General features: G+C 40.6%; 1 protein-coding gene across 1 annotated transcript in view; it reads right to left on the reverse strand.

The window, feature by feature from the left end:
- The window catches only part of ccbe1 (collagen and calcium binding EGF domains 1), a gene marked incomplete at both ends in the record, with an annotated part of 31,679 nt that extends 17,059 nt beyond the window's left edge, over positions 1 to 14,620 (reverse strand). Inside the window, 2 exons of the mRNA XM_083902875.1 lie at positions 14,313 to 14,393; positions 14,517 to 14,620. Coding sequence (XP_083759001.1) covers positions 14,313 to 14,393; positions 14,517 to 14,620 — 185 coding nt within the window. The remainder of the gene's footprint in view (positions 1 to 14,312; positions 14,394 to 14,516) is intronic.
- Between the last annotated feature and the right edge of the window lie 3,534 nt (positions 14,621 to 18,154).

The following is an 18,154-nucleotide window of genomic DNA, read 5'->3' on the forward strand; positions in this document are numbered from 1 at the left end:
TCCATCGGTTTTGAAATATATGATGCAGTGAATTTTAGTGAATATTAATGAGTACAACAGTAGGCGAAAAAAAGTCCCTACCTTCTTGCGCCCTCTAAAACTATTGGTTTTTTTTGCTCAATGAAGAAAATGTATATCTAAATCTGAGACATGAGTATGAAATAGTTTTATTACTAAGATAATTTGACTACAAAAGAGACAAAAATTACCGTTGGGACTGGGGAAAAGCATATACATCTTTATTCATATTGTTAAGTCCAATATCGTGCATCCCTAATGAGTGTTTCGCTGGAGTTTGACTCTAAAAATGATTGTAAATCAAATCAAAATTGCAATAACTGTAAAGGAAAAACAAAATGCATTTATAATCCAACTTTAGACTAAGCCTGGCTATAAAGGTTTAAAGTCATATGCGTGCTGTAATGATCCGTGCAGAATCCTATGCAAACGTCTACATGCAGCTCAACAATTGAGACCTATGCACACATTAGGCATCAGATGCTCATGCTCCCGGTAGTATATAACATTTGGAATGGGCGGAATGTGAGTAAATGGAAAACTGACATCCAAGAAAAATACCTTGCAAAGTGTACAGTCTTCACTTATTACTACAATCATAGCCATAAATCGGCAAAAGAACAAACTACAAGAAAGCAGAATGTTTCTTTACTTTAAAGGGGACATATTATACCCTTATACGCCCGGTATAGTAAAAAAAAAAAAAAAAAACGTCATATGCCGTCATATATAACATGTATCCACTGGACAGATAAATCCTCTGAGGCTGGAAGTTTGTGTAGAACTCTGTGCTGCACTGTGGAGACAAGAACATAACTATTTGCGGACTTTGTGGACTTCTGGTTTTTGGATACCATTGCCCTCACCAGCACTCTCGCGTGTTTTACGGACAAAGCGGATCTCCGCGAGACAACAATTCCAAGTATTTAGGGCTAGAACTATGCTCCTTCTGAAAATTTTTATTCAGTGCAAATTAAAAAATTCATGTAACAAATAAATAAAGCTGCATCATATCAAGTAAATGCATAGTTGAATATCTAGGAATGCCCTAGATAGAAGAGGTACGGATAGAGGTACAGATAGATTTTATCGACACCGCTTTCAGAGCATTGGAAATTATGCTGCGTTCCAGTGCAACTCAAAAAAGGAGGACACAATTGAGACAAGGTATTTCAAATTTGGAAAGCACTTTGGTCAACAAAGTTGTTTTTAAATGTGGTTTAAAAATACACTGGATTGGAATTATATTTATAGGCAATTCTCAGCAATAACAAATGTGTCCAGACATGGACAACTATCGTTTTTTAAGAAAAAACACATGCCTGTTCCTGGATCATTCATGAAAACAATCTGTTTTCCTGCTCAGAATCCATGACTACATAAAGCGGTAAGGATTAAGTGTGAAGTTTACATCACTAAGCCAACATAAAAGGTCAGGCCTCCAAAAAGCTTGAGTTGTGCATGTCTCATCAAATCCCCAGCCAAATAAGAGTTTAAAGAGTGTTACAATTCATGGCAGATGATCAATATGTGGCTGAAATGGATCAAGTGAAAACGGACCTCTCTCCTAATAGCAAACTGCTGCTCGCAGATTTGTTGGCCATTAACAACACTTCTCTTCTCGCCAGCATCAACATAATCCTAGAAAAATGTCAGGATTTCAATGGAACTGACAAAAGCAAGGCACTGCAGATGCAGCCAAAGTACTTGTCATCTATAACAGAGGCAGTTCAAGCTTCTGCCTCTCTAAGTTGCTTTTCGTCAGTGGTGTAGCCACCTCACACAAAAGAAATGTGACTCTGGCCACATGCTCTCAAATCAAAATCTAACTGTACTTGTGTCACATTTTCGCTGAAGGGGAACTCAAATATTTATTCGGATTCATATACATGTGAAAAGCTGAGGGTAAGTGTATAAGTGTGTGTGTGCGTGTGTGATGTTTCAGATACTGACACCTCAGGAAATTATACAGAGCACTGATGTCTGTGTCTTGTTACTGTAAACCATCGTCAGCACTTCCATGTGTTTCACTCTGTTGGACAGAATCCAGATATTTCCAGTCACTGTCAAACTCTGAGGTTACCGTGGAAGTGTGCGACTTCCACTTCAGGGGAATTGAATATTCGAAATATTGAAGAAAAATGTGTTATTTAATTCCTATGTTTTTATTCACAACCTTCCCATGCATAATATGGAAAGAAAAGAAAGCGGAAAACTGGATTTAATGAAAACTGGCCCCCTGAGAACTGGCCTCCTGGAAGGTGAACTAAAATTTACAGTAGTTAATGACAGATTATCTGCCTTTATAAGAATTATATTTCACCCCAGAGCAGAAATATAAGTTGGAAACTAATTTTTTTATTCATAAACGATCTAAATTTCATCTAAAAAGCAGATGTAGAGACAAAGTTAGTCGACCATGACACTACCTTCTCCTGAGGGTTTGAAAAGAGACATAAAACAAGAAAAGTGCTGTAAATTCAACAAGAGGCTTCAAGGTAAAAATCCATTCACGTTACATGAAAACCGGACCTCGAGTGGGTTCATGAGAGCGATCGATGCACTTCATTCAACGCAGCAATAGAAATGGCATAGCGGCAAACGCACTCAGGAGGAGCACATTAAATGAAATGTTACAAAGAAATATGGAGTTATCCCACTTTGTGTTCAGAACATGGGATGTGTATAATTGATATTTGTTTGATTGAATTAAAGTCGTTTCACAGCTATGGAGAATTTGGGACATGGACATCCGTCATCGGCCTAGAGGCAGCCTATTCAAATGGCGGCCAACTTCTTATGACACCACAGATTCTTTTTATAAGGACAATGGCAGAAAGGACAAAGCCTGGTTTTTAATTGCAGGAGTTTTCGGAGTGGATGGAGAGTATAAAGTACTCGCGTCCGTTCAGGATTATCGCGTTATCTTCCGTGAATACCGCTGGCTCCCAAGGCACCACACCATACGTGACGTCGCCAGACTGCTGACCACTGATTGGTCAGAGCGCCGTCACAGGAAGAAACATCCAACACAAGCCGAACAATGCTGAAATAGATCGGTTGAAAAGACTTAAAATCTGGATTCATCGATCTAAAATCTCAATACTTAACATAGGAGTCTGGTGTATTTAGCGACAGCACTGCTGATCGCGAGCGGCGAACGGTATCACAAACCCGACCGCTGTATTTCAGTCCAGTGACTTCAGATGATTCTAATGACTCAGTTACACTGAAAACAACTGATTTACAAGTCACTAGTCCGTCACTGGTGTGTGTGTGTGTGCGTCGCGTGTAAAACAAAGTCACAGCAGTTTCATGCAGCCGTGCAGTGATGACTCCGCCCACGTTGAGTATACACTCTTAGATATAAAAGTGCTAAGTAGAACCATATAAGGCTCTTTGGCTTGTCCTCATAGGAGAACCCTTTTTGACTCCAGGTAGAAAATGTTTTATAAAGGTTCCACCTGGAACCCTTTTGGAGGGTTCCACCAAGAACCCTTTTAAAACCATTTATTCAGGAAAGGGGTTTTAAAGGGTTGAGAATCAAAATGGTTCTTACTGGAACCAGTAGTGTTACCAAGAACCCTTGAAAAACCCTTTCCCGAAAAAAGGGTTTTTCAGAAGCAAATGGTAGAACCTCAGCCCTTGTAGAAGAACCCTTTGGAAACCTTATTTCTAAGTGTTATTTTTGCAGTGGAACACCCACCAAAACCGTGTCGAGGCAAGGCGAGGCCAGTAAAGCCATTTTATTGCTAGTTCTTTTATTATATTTTTAATGCACTTTTTGTGTGACCTCACCTGCTGTTTACTGGCTGCAGGAAATGACTGGCCCAACTAAATTGATTGGTTTGAAAATGTGGCCCAACTGAGTTTGTAATTGAATAGTCCTGGCCTAGAGTTAGTCTGCCCGATATTGTTGATGAGCTGACTTTTTATGTAGTGTCAGGAAGTTTGTAATAATAATAATGTAATCATTTTAATCATATTTGTCCAGTAGATTGGTTTACATGCAAAACCTGCCTCAAAGCATCTCAACGTATGGTTCTTGACCATACAAGGCTTATCCTTGAGTCGGTAAATGTGATTCACTTACTGTATTTCTTCAAAAAAATGTTCACTTCTTTTTTTTTTTTCTTTCTTTTATGCGTTGCATATGTTCTCATGACACAGCGTGTATAAGGTAAGTGAAATGTGGGGTATGTGACATATGTTAGCCCATTTGAGGCTCTCTGTGGTTTTCATGTTATTTTAATACTTGCGTGTAGTGAAATGTAATATTCCGTCCTGGGACTGCACATAAATAATTAGCCCACAATGGCCACCTCAAAATACAATTTTAAAATTACACGTTTGTAAAAAAAAGAAGTGCGCATATTCTTACAAATAAAACCCTTCTGACATTCTTAAATGGAAAGATGGAGCCCGGTGGTCGTAGTGAAGGTGAAAAAGGCAACATATATACGCTGCCGAAAAACCACCAAATCTGAAGCCTCTTTTGAAATAAGTGATATAATCAGTGATTGCTGCAGCTGTTTACAATTTAAAATAAGATTTTACTTTGTGTTGAACGCCACAGCCAAACATTTCCTCTGGCTCGTCGCCCTCCGTCAGGGCCGATAAATTAGCAGCTCATGCCTTTTACTAATGAGACAAGAAATGAAGGCTTGAAGTTGCTGAGCACTGGAAAAAACAATCAATCAGTATTAACAAACATTAAATAAAACATACATTGAGTAAAAAGACACACCTAATTGCTTTAAAATCACAGATGGACTTGTCAAGCAGGTCCCATTCTACAGTAATGGATGATCTATAGTTTGAAATATCACGCTGGAGCACAGTCACAGCCTGTGGTTTACATATCACCACAGCTCTTAACCACGGTAAAACCCCAGGATGACCAAATACGTGACCACACTTCACTTCTCCATGGAAAAAAAAAAGAAAACACAGAGGGGTAAGTGAGCACCAGCCAAAAGAAACAAGAACAAAAAAGATTGATGATTTAGAGTAAGTAAAAATGCTTGTGATCTACACAAACCCCACAAGGTTACAATCATCACCAGGCACCAAGTCAGTTTTACAATTCAATGTATGTAGGATTTAACACAGAAGTCCAGGTATTTAAAATGGAAATTTAAGGTCAGAATATTGTTGAATATCAAAATAAATACATGTATTAATCGTTATGAAATGAGGCGTAGGTGCAGAAGAACCCTGGTACCCGGAAATACTGGGGTTAGTATCATCATGTACTTATATTTTCAACTTATTCACGCTGTTTGCATATAATTAAAAAAGTCAATAACATCAAAGTGAGAGGTGTCAAAGTACCGCCCGGGTTTTAAAACACATTAGGTATCTGAAGTCTTTCTGGTTAAGGCCTGTTATTGCTCCAGTGTTTCAAGTAGAAACAGATGGCCAAATGCATTTGTGTGGAACCACGTGTGATTACACTCTGTTCCTGCAAAAGTTCCCCTGTAAATCTGATCTAGAACCTCAACAATTTATGTCTGTGTTTACTCGACGAAAGCACGGGTGATGGGTGTGAAAAAGGCAAAAAAAGGGAAGGAATCATTTTATATCTTGTGTGTAAATGAGAATGAACCTTATTTGAAAGAAAAAAAATAAACTCCTTGCGATGAGTGCAATGCACCACGGGCAGAAGAGAGAAGCGAGACAAAGGACGTACGCTGCTGTTTGTGCTCTACATCTGTCACTAAGGAATGCTCCTGAGCACTAACATGTCCTCCCCTGCTCTCATTACGATAACTTAGGAGTCCACTGTGTCAACCTCAGTGCTTTTAAGGGGCAAGAATGCCGATTCATCCATTAGATACACAGATAAACAGCTACTTCACGTCTCATCTAAGATAAAGCGGTTATAAACTGTCACCCCCTACTGGAGGAAAGACGGATGACGAATGTGAATTGAACACATTAGCCACACAGCGGAGTTGTGGTTAGCACTGTTGCCTTGCAGCAAAAAGACAGAGGTTCGTGAGCCGGTATTTGTGCATGGAGTTTTCACGTGTGTGTGTGTAGGTTTTCCTCGGTACTGCTTCTATAGTCCAAAAAACATAGAGGTTAATTGGACACTCTAAATTGCCTGTAGTGTAAATATGAGAGTGAATGGTTCATCAGTTTGTTGGTCCTGTGAAGAACTGGTGAGGAGGATGAAGCAGTAGACAATGAATGAATGAATGGATGGAAGTGTTTCCGCCTCCCACTCACGCCACAGCTCAACACTGACTATGAGAACCTCCAATTTCTGGCTCTTAAGCATAATGTGATATTGAATGATAATATTAACATCAATAATAGTGCTATGAGGCAGCAAATGGACAAAAGTGATTGTTATTATTAGGGCTGTCAACAATAAAAAACAACAACTAATTAATGTCACATGTTGAAATTAATGAATCTAGATTAATCGCAGTTAAAAGTTGTGCCTTAATCATTGACAATTCTAATTTATAATGAAGTAATCTAAAAAAGAGCATATCTACACTGCTCTGGGCTTTATTTACCAGGGTCTTCCAGCTAAATATATCACAGGAGGCTTTGACCAAATGCTCCTACTGGATGTTCTACTACAGTTAATATCCACACAGGATAAATGTAGGGGTTTGAACACTTCTCATTCATTCTTAATGAATGGGAAGTGAATGGTAAGGCTTTAATCCGTGAGTATTTTTTAACCCATTAAAGATTAACTATTTAAGATCACATGACACCAACTCCTGAAGTCATAGATATTTGAAGCATCACCTTTGTCTTTCCATGTATTCCATGGAATATGGCAAATATTTCATCAAAAATGTCAATTACTAAAAAATAACCAAACAACTCTACAATACACACACAATAGCCTGGTACAATCCCCCCCTATAATGGGAAGAAGGTGATTTTTTTGGGGGACAAATTATAGTATTTATGTTTTACACAGACACAGAGTACAGACAATGTACTGCTGTCAATCTGGGAAGCCCACAGCTAAAAAGCGATGCATGACATCTGAAGCAAAACACTGTTCACACATTTTCAGGTGGAAAATGAGCACAGTGGGCTTACAGGTGACACATCACAGGGATTTTAAGCCTGTTATAATATAACGCTGAATTGAGAGCACACAGATATCACATGCAATATTCATCCATTCATTATTTCCCAGCAAGCAGGCAGTGGCGGATGTTTACACGGTATCAGAAAATATATATATGTGTCGGATTCAGTCGGACCTGGGTGCTCACAAGCAGAAAAATAAAACAACAGCATTAAAACTCAGACAGATCAATTGTTTTCGGACTGATAAGGAGACCACGGTTATATTCTCCATCAACCTAAGAATTTAATATTTTAAAGGAAGACTTGAAAAAGCAAATGGCATCAAGCTAAACCAGAAAGAAACTGAACGCCTATAAATTCCCAACTATCACTCTTAAAGAATAAGGGTTCCAAAAGGGTCCTTCTACAAGGGCTGAGGTTCTACTTGGAACCATTTGCATCTGAAAAACCCTTTCCTAGAGAAATGGTTTTTCAAGGGTTCTTGGTGACACTAATGGTTCCAGTAAGAACCATTTTGATCCAGTAAAACCCCTTTCCTGAATAAAGGGTTCTAAAAGGGTTCTTGGTGGAACCTTTATAAAAAAGATTCCACCTGGAGCCAAAAAGGGTTCTCCTATGAGGACAAGCCGAAGAACCGTATATGCTTATATGGTTCTATTGAGCACTTTTATTTCTAAGAGTGTAGTGCTACTGGGACAAGGACAGTAGTAAAGTTGAACGGACACTGAATGTTGCGGCAGGTTGTTGCTTATGTTAAAGTTAATGACATGCTTAGGCATCAATCAAAAGGTTAAAAAAATCTAATAAAACATAATAACAACATAAGAACCTCATCTGTCAGCCTTCAGATTATACTCAGGAACATCCATGACAGCTGACCTCCCCTCCTAAGACCTCACATCCTTTTACTTTCAATGATGTGGGAGCTGTCGTTTCAGAGCAATTCAAATACCAAGCATTCATGTTAACTCCTTGAATCCACAGTACAGTAATTCAGCAGTCGACTTCAGCTAACGGCCTTCATATCCTCTTTCTGAATATCGATAGAAAACAGATGTTGACATCTTGTGCTTGACAGGACATTTGGTTCATGATGAATTATGCGAGGTATCCGACTACAGGCTCACGGCTGTATTAGTCCGCTTCGCACATTTTTGAGTAGCTCGCAAAATCAAAACTTGATTGCATGTCATCAATAGAGCGGCTTGTGTGCGGTTATTGTGTGCATTAGGCGCCGCCAGGAGCTCTCACCCCTTCTTTGACTTTCATACTCTACAGTACATTACAGAGAGATTATGCCATTTCAGGTATTTTTGATTGGAGCGATTTCCAGCAGCGTTATCCGTTTCTGCATCTACTGCGGTTAATTCTGGTGAACTCCGTTTTCCCTCAAGGGGCTGTTGAGAAACAACTTGGATGAGTTCCATGCTCCTTCCTCAGACAATTTATTGTACTTTTACTTATTTACTTTTACTTCCCCCCCCCCCCCCATTAAAATCTGCAACACTGATATGTCATTTGTAAAAAAGTCATCTGCGGTTTAAATCTAAAAATTGTTCCTGTACAAATATAAATGTGGGTCTAATAAATCCAAACTGTGCCTGTGTTGGCACCTATCCGGTGTTTCTGGAAACCTTTCAAAGGAAACCATTAGAAAAGAGTCATTACAGCTACAGCAAGTGAGTTTCAGTCTCTCTCTCTCTCTCTCTCTCTCTCGCTCTCTTTCCAAATACTGTAATAGACAAGACTTGACAAGTAAATAAAGCCTACTTACTGATTCTCTGCTTTATATCAAGTAATATACACCATGGGGCTGATAACTGCGCTTGTAAGTAATAAAAGGTATTTAAGTAGAATATGGGAGGCAAAGAATAATATTCCATGTGGATTTTTTTTTTTTAATTCTTTGATCCTGGAATAACCACTCTGCATTTATCAAATAATTATAGTAATTATATACAAGTTAGGCATCTGTTTAAAAGGGACTAATCACTTAAACATGTCCTTTAAAAGAGCGAACGTGTGCTCCCTAGTCATATCCTGACTTTGGCGTATTAAGAAATTCCACATATTTTTACACGTATGCATCACAAAAAGAAGTAGGACAAACAGTAACTGAGGTCTGCTGGACTGTGTCATGCTGCGTCATCGAGCGACAACCACTGGAGGCACGACAAAGAACACGACAAAGAGTATTTCTTAAGCTGAAAGCTGTCTGAATCAGGAGAGGGGACATAAATCCAGCTGAGAGGATTATTCCAAGGTAATGAAGACATTCAAATGTGATGTGAAAAACAGGTTCGGGAAGTAAGGGAACAAGAGAGTCTTCAGGCTTCACAGAAAAGTAGAATAACCAGACTTATGTGATCATTTCACTGGAACAGAGTCGCTCCCCCGCTGCGTTTTGAACCGAGCTGGAAGTTGGAAAATAAATCAATTATTGATATACGGTCAAAGGAAATTCAATTCCAGTCTAATATATTTTTAGATTTCCTGATCCAAGAGGAAAAAAAAACGACACGAGTAAATAAAAACGAGAGATAAAGTGAGGGTCCATTCCAATACAGTTCACGATGGGACACGAGTGCTGCTGCATGTGTGAGCCAAGTGCATGTGAAGTATCATGGCTATCCCATCTCACCGGGGGGCAAAAGCAATGTTATCCTCTGCTTCCTAACGGCCTAAATCGGAGTTTTCCCTAAATTCCACAGTTGACGAGAAGAGGACTGAGCGGAATGCGGTAAATAACACAACAAAATGCTTGGCGGCACCAGGATTATTTGGAGAAATAACAATGCAACAATAACACACGCCACACGTCAATTATGTATGACTGTTACGGCTGTAGAATAGAAAGAGTCACTCTGTGCTCTGCTTCTTTTCCAGAGAAGCATTTGCCTTAGAGGGTATAGGTAAGCCTGTCATCATATACACTATCAATCAAACTAGTGTAATCACTGTTTCATGTTTCAACTTATAAACATCAAGTTATTAATGTGTCTCGATCCACTAATGGGTAACAAACTAAGACCTGGTTCTCGTCTTTGATTTTGAGAGATTTTGAGTTTGAAGAAAGTTCATCTCAGTGGCAAGAAAAACGATCTATATTGTGTGTTAACTGTGTGAAATGTTAAAACAAATTCAGCAGTGACTTTAAGCAGTTTATAGCGCAATGACTTGCTCTTTCCTGACAATTGCGTGTCAGGTATACTTTCCCTGCAAGCGGTCTGTGTCACAAGGCAGGAGAATGGAGGGTAACTGGGGGTAAACTGCTGAGTAAAACCTCAAACTGCAGCTGGAGCATGGACAACAAAAAGCAGAGACTCAAACGAAATCCTTTCACAATTACACTCGTGCAGCTAGTTCACTAATTTCTCAGTGATGCAAGCCACAGATTGAAAAGTCCCTAGGCAAAAAAAGTGATGGATTAGTACTTTCTGAGGCAGTTACAGCGGTTTGGATAAAGCACAATATATGGACGATAAACATAGTGAGCATGGCCAACAGTGACTACCGAGGCCAAAACAGCAAAGAAACAATAACCACCAACAAAACCTTTGAAAGGCAAAAACCGTACTTGCAATACTGATTTAAAAGCTGAACTCTGGGTACATTGCAGAAATTCAATAGCACAGACCAAGGCACACGGGCTGATGTTGCCAAATTTGAGCAAACAGTGCGCACCTTATCATTTCAATCAAACCCTCCTTTGGAAATTAGCAAAGCGTTTCTGTTGCAATCGCAGATTTTCAACTTCTTTAAAAAGAGCCCTTACACAACCTCTCATGTCTTATTGTAAGGCGAGCACTTTTAACACCGCAGCCTGCAAACCAAACGGGTAAATAAATATGTAGTGTGAGGCCTGAAAGTGCCACTTTGCTACACCGTTTAAGTAAAAACAACATGTGATGTGAACTGAGTGAGCGTGAGAGAGTCAGCTGAAGCCCTGGTACTTCTCTTCTTCTGTGACATTATGCTCTCTGGGTCTCTCTGGTGTGGCCTCTGGTGCAGTTTCACAATATGATAAATGCTCCGAGGACGAGTGTTTCACTGCGTACACAGAAGCATGCCGTTACAGATGGGGGTGCACTTTCAAAATCGAATCATCTGGTCCTGTGGTCACCTCATATACACTCGGTCTCAGGAAGGACTTTTGTAACACCTTTAAACATACATATGTTTATGTGTGTTTGTCAAATATCTATCTTTAAATCAAGTTGCGTCTGTGTGTCTGTGACAGGCATATCTCGCTGACCGTTAGTCAGATCACCCTAAGATTTTGGATATGGGTTGAGCCTGGCCCGATGGTGTGCATCCTTGATTTTCAAATTTTTCGCTGATTTATCACGCTACACCAGGCAGGCAGAGGCTCATCAGCAGCACCTGCGCTGTCTGGAGCGGGGAGGTGGGAGTGAAGAGGCTGTCATTTTCACAAGGTTCACCGCAGAACATGGTGTTATTCTGAAACGACGAAGTCGCTGTCCATTCACCAATATGCAAACACATGCATAGCATGCTACTACTTTGCGGCTAACTTGGTGAACCTGTTTGCAAAGGTAAGCTAGCGAGGCTACGATTAGCATTAGCGAAGGGCTAACATAATACAAACACTGTGCAACCTCATTAGGCACAATGCAAATGTTTTCATTTTTGCTAATCGAAAAATGAAAGCATTTGTGTTGTGCCTAATAAGGTTGCATAGTGTTTGTATTATGTTAGCCTTTACATTCCTTATCATGCATTACCATAACTGAAAAATCTTCCCACTATAGGAATACATACTTCCTACGGGCACTGCACTAGTAAAGCTAAAGCAGGAGACAGGCAATCTGGCCCTGCCATCACCTCTAAAATCCACTCATTCACATGTTGCAACTCGCTGAATCAATCAGTGTAAAACTGATGTGTGGGAAGTGGGAAGTTCTGCACTTTGGCCAAGAGTTAGCTACCAGAGGTTAGCAGAGCAGTGTCTCTCATCATGGTTATAACAGGAGTTATTGATGTGAGAGTGACGGGGATGCGAAGTCTGCCATGTCCACTGTTGTTGTGTGCACTTTGTCTGCCAAGAAAACATCACTGCAACAGGAGGGAGAGCAAACCTTGTCCAAGAGTGCCGTGCGGTGTTAAAGTTAATAAACGTGATTTGACTGGCTCGTGCAACGCAACGTTGGAATGTCATGTTGAACGTTTCTCAACTTCGGATGCACCCAAGAAAGCGGAGCAACGGGGGCCGCGATGCAAGTCGGCAACGCTTGATGTCTCACCTTTCAAAGTGAATGAGAAGCATTTCGGTTGATGCCTCCAACCACATACAGCACGTGTGAGACAGCCATTGTACTAATTGATGAGGACCATGTGATAGTCCTGATTATTGTCCAACAATACACTTGAATTAAGGAAAATAAAAAAAATGAGGCTCTAGGATGTCAAAGCATCAAACTCTGAGAGCCTGTCTGTCCAAGCAGTGTTTACAAAAACAGTTTGACAGTGTTTACAGCAGATTTTTAGCAGCAACAAAACGTTCCGAGATGTGAAGACACAGTGATATTCTACACAGTGCCTAATGAATGCCATACTGTGAGCGTACATTTTTCTTTGGCAACTGAATCGCGTCAACTTAAATCACGCTTGATTGCTTTTGAACTACTTAAGTCGTGCCAAAAAAAGAAACAAAAAGTGAAATGCAAATGCTATAATCATCTTATAGAGGCAGTCGGGGGCCAAAAGGTCGTCAAACCTCAAAATCCATGTCTCAAGTATCCTTGAGGAAGGCTGTCGTGACGTCTGTCAAATCTATTGTTTTTCCGAAAATAAAATTACGACACAAAACACTTTCATTTTCTTCTCATGAAATTCAGATTATTTATAAAAAAGAATTTTAACAATAAAACCCTCTCTTACCACCCACTACAAGGCTGGTGGACAGTCATCATCCCACACTGCGCAGGTAAACTGAAATGTGACCCAGGACGCGTTATCTTGGCTCCCGGCTAAAAACCATCTTTCTCATTTAAATAAACACTGAGGGACACAACCATGGCCACAGCCAATAACCATAAACCAACACAATTATGCTAAGAGCGTGTTTGAGATTTGGAGATCAAACAGGACGTCACTGTGCGCTTGACCCACAAGCAGCAGTTATGCAGAGATGAAACCTCAGAAGCTATTTCACAAGAGATATTCAACAATTTGACATAATCTTGAGTTCCAGGAAAGGCACATGCAGAAAAAAATAGATCCTGTACGTGTAAATCAAGAGCATTGCCAAAATGTTCAAATTAAGTTCCCTGTAAAAGTCGCAAGAACTCTTTAAAGTTACATGACATCTCATCATCCTTAATTGCAGTTTGTGGTGTTTGATCTGAACATGGTTTCATTAAATCATCCCCAAGAGCAGATCTTCAAGCAGCAGGGTTGGAAGAGACTTTCTCTCATCATAAAGACCGGCAAACACAATTCTGATGCGCTAACCATGCATTTATTATCTCAATGTTTTTTCCCCCTGTAAGCCACTTAAAACGAAGACAGATTGGGTTCTAACGCCGTGATCTGCAGGGGTTAAACATGATTGCTGTGATCTCTTTATTTTCGCAGAAGGAGTGAAACTAAGAAGACGTGCATCTCCAGAAATCTACGCACGATTAAAAAGAACAGCATGTTGTTTTGCAATTGGATGATTAATGATTAATGCTGGGGGCAAGAACATTTTGCAACTCTGACCAACAGCTGAGTCACTGAAAATAATTTAATCACATGCATGGTAATAGTAAAAGAAAGGGGGGGAAAAAAGCACTGGGGGTGTTTAACAGCTTTTGGCAAGTTGGCAATGTTAGATCCTTTCAAAGTCTGTTGATGCTTTAACCACATACATGACATGTACATTGTAAACTTAGGTGTTAAACTAATACGATGATGACCATGTGATAGTCCAAAAAAAAACGGTGAATTAAGAAAATAAAGGAATACAAATTGGTGTTCTTGGATTGGAGGCCCATGTATGTCCAAGTAAGGTTTCCAAATAACAGTTTGACAGTGTTTACAGCAGATTATATTAACAGCAACTACATATTCTGACCAGTGTGTCCAGTGTTAGACAAAGCAAATAATATGTTCCACGTCACACTACAATAGCATTAATATATTAGAGTCACACTTTCACAGACAGAGGACTGCACTTTGATCATTTCACACTATACTGATCCAGAATCCAAGAGTCTCACTACCTGAAACACGTCGTGACTTCTCCAGTCGACTTCACGCAGGGGTATTTACTTGTAGAAATGTTATTTTCGGCGCACTCTTCACTGTGGGGGGGAAAAAAGAAACAAAAACAAAAAAAAAGGGAAACATTTTTGAATCAAAGCTAAGCACTTTACTTTGATTTGGTGGTCCCCTTGCTGTTTGGTGCTGCCATGTCCTAAAATTACCCGTCACTGACATCCTCTTCTTGGTAGGACCAGAGCAGACCTCCTGAGAAGTACATGCAGGTGACGGTGAGCAGAAGAGGACTCCTGCTGTGTTTTAGTATCATCTCATCGGTCCAGTCACCTGCGCGCTGTCTGTAATCCACACTGGCACTCACGAGCTCTGCGCTGCTTTGGTGCGTAAAGTGGTCCCGCGGACACTCCCACTTACACGCGCTTCACACAGGAGCTGCATCTGCTCAATGAACTCAAACACTTTTCTTGTAGTTCTGGTTCGTGCAAGGCACCAAAACGCTGTTTTTCCCTCTTTTCTTTTTTAAAAAATAATTCCATCGTGTCTACATGGTTAACTTTCAGAAACGCACGCAGGTTTGCGCAGCTATTCTTCTTCTCCATTCGTTTGGACAGCCCAGACAATCACCTTAATCATCCATAGCCCCAACGTTAACCTAACCACAATTAAAATAGTAACCCTAAACGTAACCAGTTATTAGTTCTGCCTCATTAGGGCCAGGTTGTGGTCTCCATGAGGACTAACTGGTCAGTGGTTTTTACCAGGGCGCACTGTGCGTCGTGTGCGTCATGACGCGGAGCTGCAACTTTGCTGCCATCACGTGGCTGTTAATGAAATAACAATTAGTAAATGTATCAGGTGTATTTTCTTTGAAAAAACGTTTCTTGTTGGGATGCCAGGTTGTGATAAAAGAAATGCTTTTCAAAAATCTCAAAAATGTTACTCTTTCAAACGTAATATAAAACCAAAAGCACCGCATTACTCCATTGAGACCTGGCATTGGTATTTGGCCATATCATTTATTTACATGTGTTATTAAAAAACAAACTGAATATGTTGCAATGTTGTGCGGGGGACAACTGTCAACAACAGCGGCATTCACTTAACAAGACCATCGTAATATTTGGACAACTCCAAATGTCGCATGTGATCCAAGACATAGCCAAACGCTAATCAACAATAGAATTGTTAGAATTCATGATAAATAATCACGTTTTTACCATCAATCACAAGACCGAAAGCAAACAATGTCATGATCAGTATAGAAGCCAAACTGGGACGTCCTATTCCGCCAATATGCTGCTGGCTTTGGACCTGAGTGAGCTTGACCTCTGTGTGACCTATGACCTGAGCAGAAAAAAAAAAAAAAAACGCTGTTCACTTGCACCTGCGCAAGCCAAGAGCTCTTTAGTTTCTCAGGAATGCAGTGTGGCATTACAAGGAGTTGGATAGCAGCGTCCACCAAACAGCCTGTAAAGGATATCCCTGTGAAACAGGAGGACTGTGCTATCACTTACAGCCTCTGTGCTAGCTTTTCAATCTGCGAGGTCAGTCGGGTACGATTTGGTGTTATTTGTAATGTGACATTAGTCAAACTGTCCATGTCTGAGAAACTCAATACAAAATTGCATTTTGGGGACGGAGTATTGTGCCTCTTCTTGCAGAAAAGGACACCTTGAGCCAGCTTCAAAGGGCCTGCTCATGCATGACCATCTCACTTCAAGGGAAAGCAGTGTTTCATTTTCCTCCTCAGTTCATCTCAACAGAGCCCCCTGAGGCTCAGCAACTCAAGGAAGGTGCAGTACAGTATCCCGCCACTTGATGGCCCTTTCGACCAAGAGATCTTGCTGCCAATCCCTTACAACGCCACACACACACACACACACACACCCACCCAACCCATCGCCACTACCACTATCGTCATCATTGCCCACAAAATGGATGACAGCTTTTAGAAGTACCAGGGTGCGTCACGACTCTGAGGTGCGCATGCTGTGCCATTTATGTCCCACCTGTTCTGATGCATCAGCAGCCTGAGAGAGGCATGCCTGCAACTGCTCAAGCAACCAATTAATGGTGCACGCTGATGTTCTATCAAAGCTCGAGGGCTAATGACCACACTAATAACATCATCTGCCTTAGAGATAGGAAACAATTATCTGTGCCTGTTTTTTTTTTTTGCCATCTCATCAATTTCCCAAGATCAAAGGGAGCATTCCCCCATAAATGTTCATGTACTTTCTTTATTTTCACGTGTCTTCATATGGCTTCATGTTGTATAACTTATTTCATATTAAATCATAGTTAATCAGGGATAATCGGGTCTGTTGGCATGCGTGCCTGGACCATCTGCTCACTGCAGTCCAGTCCAGACAAAGGTTACGCTTCAGTGCTCCAACTTCCTCTTTTCACTGTTTTACCCATATTAGTCCCAGCCTTGTTGAATCTAGCGACAAGTTTTCAGACCTGGATGAAACCTGGTTAAAACACGGGGTGGGCTTTTAGTGCCACATCGAGTGAAACTCTGAGCTCGTGTTTGCTGACTCAACCAGGGGGGGAAATGTGCTATGTCAGGAAAACAAAGTGACATCACATCAGATTATGAAGAAAAGTAAAGAAAGGACACAAGTGGAAGATTGTTTTGTATGGAAACAAATAAAAAAAACAAAACAAGAAAAGTAGACTAAACCTGCCTGTGATGGGACATGTTTCTCTTGATTACAGAGCTGTCCTTGCAATCAGCATTAAAACCAGAAAGGATTTGAAATGGGATACGGTGGCGCACCACTGAATGCCTGTTGTTGTACTTCCTTGTGTTGTATTGCATGAAGTAAACTTTGACAGGCCACTTGGCAAAGAAGAGATCCAAAAAGACACAGTTCAATGCAATCACAGTATATGCAGTGGAAATAGATTGGAGACCTTGCAGTTTACTGACTTTGACATTAACCTTTACATGGACGCATCCTAATGCCAGGCTGCAGGGAGTGGACTAAAGATAAAAACAGTGAATATTATCCTGTAAAAACGATCTGTCACACATGGGACGACAGAGAAAATTGCAGGGAATGAACCCCACTCACCCCCCTCTCTCTCTCTCTCTCTCACTGTCTCTCTCTCTCTCCCTTTTCTCAACACAGCACTGCAGTGCTCCTCTGCACATGCCCAGACAGACTGGATGAGAGCCACAACAAGTTTCATCTTCGAAACACTAACAGCCTGCATCACAGACACAGTCCTGTATCCCCTACATGCTGCAGGCTGTGTTTGCAGCAGGAGCAGGATCTCCTGTTGAAAGCAAGTGAGAATAAAATCCCTTGATGACATTTTGCTGATGGAGACACGTTTTGCTGCATAATTATTGAACCAGTGACTTCATCCTTACGGGGGTTTCTTTGGTCTCAAGGTCACTCTGCCTCCTCTGAGCGCTGTACACGAACTGACCAGTGCAGGCTGAACACGGTTAAAGCAGCCTTTACATATCACACTAGTTGTTATTTTAATTGCATGTGTTCACTTTCAGCTTTAATACTGTGTTTAACTATATGTTTTCGATCCTCCACACTCAATATAATTGTTGTTTCATTACATGTTTAGTTCTTTTCCATGTGCTCAACAATAAATAATCAAACAACAAGGCCACCGATTGCAGCAGAATCACTCAGTCAACACAGTATATTTGGAATATTTTGTCCACTTCTCAAACAGATTGTTGACTAGATAAGTCAGTTTTCCGTCCATATACATATTGGAGCTCGCATGATTTGCTTCGTTTCGCTTATTTGCCGTGACAGTTGACAGCTATTCATCGTGCTCCTCTACAGGAGTTGGATCGCAAACAGAGGAA

Source organism: Microchirus variegatus (genome assembly GCF_963457635.1).
Source record: "Microchirus variegatus genome assembly, chromosome: 1".
In the NCBI taxonomy this organism is placed as follows: Eukaryota; Metazoa; Chordata; class Actinopteri; order Pleuronectiformes; family Soleidae; genus Microchirus; species Microchirus variegatus.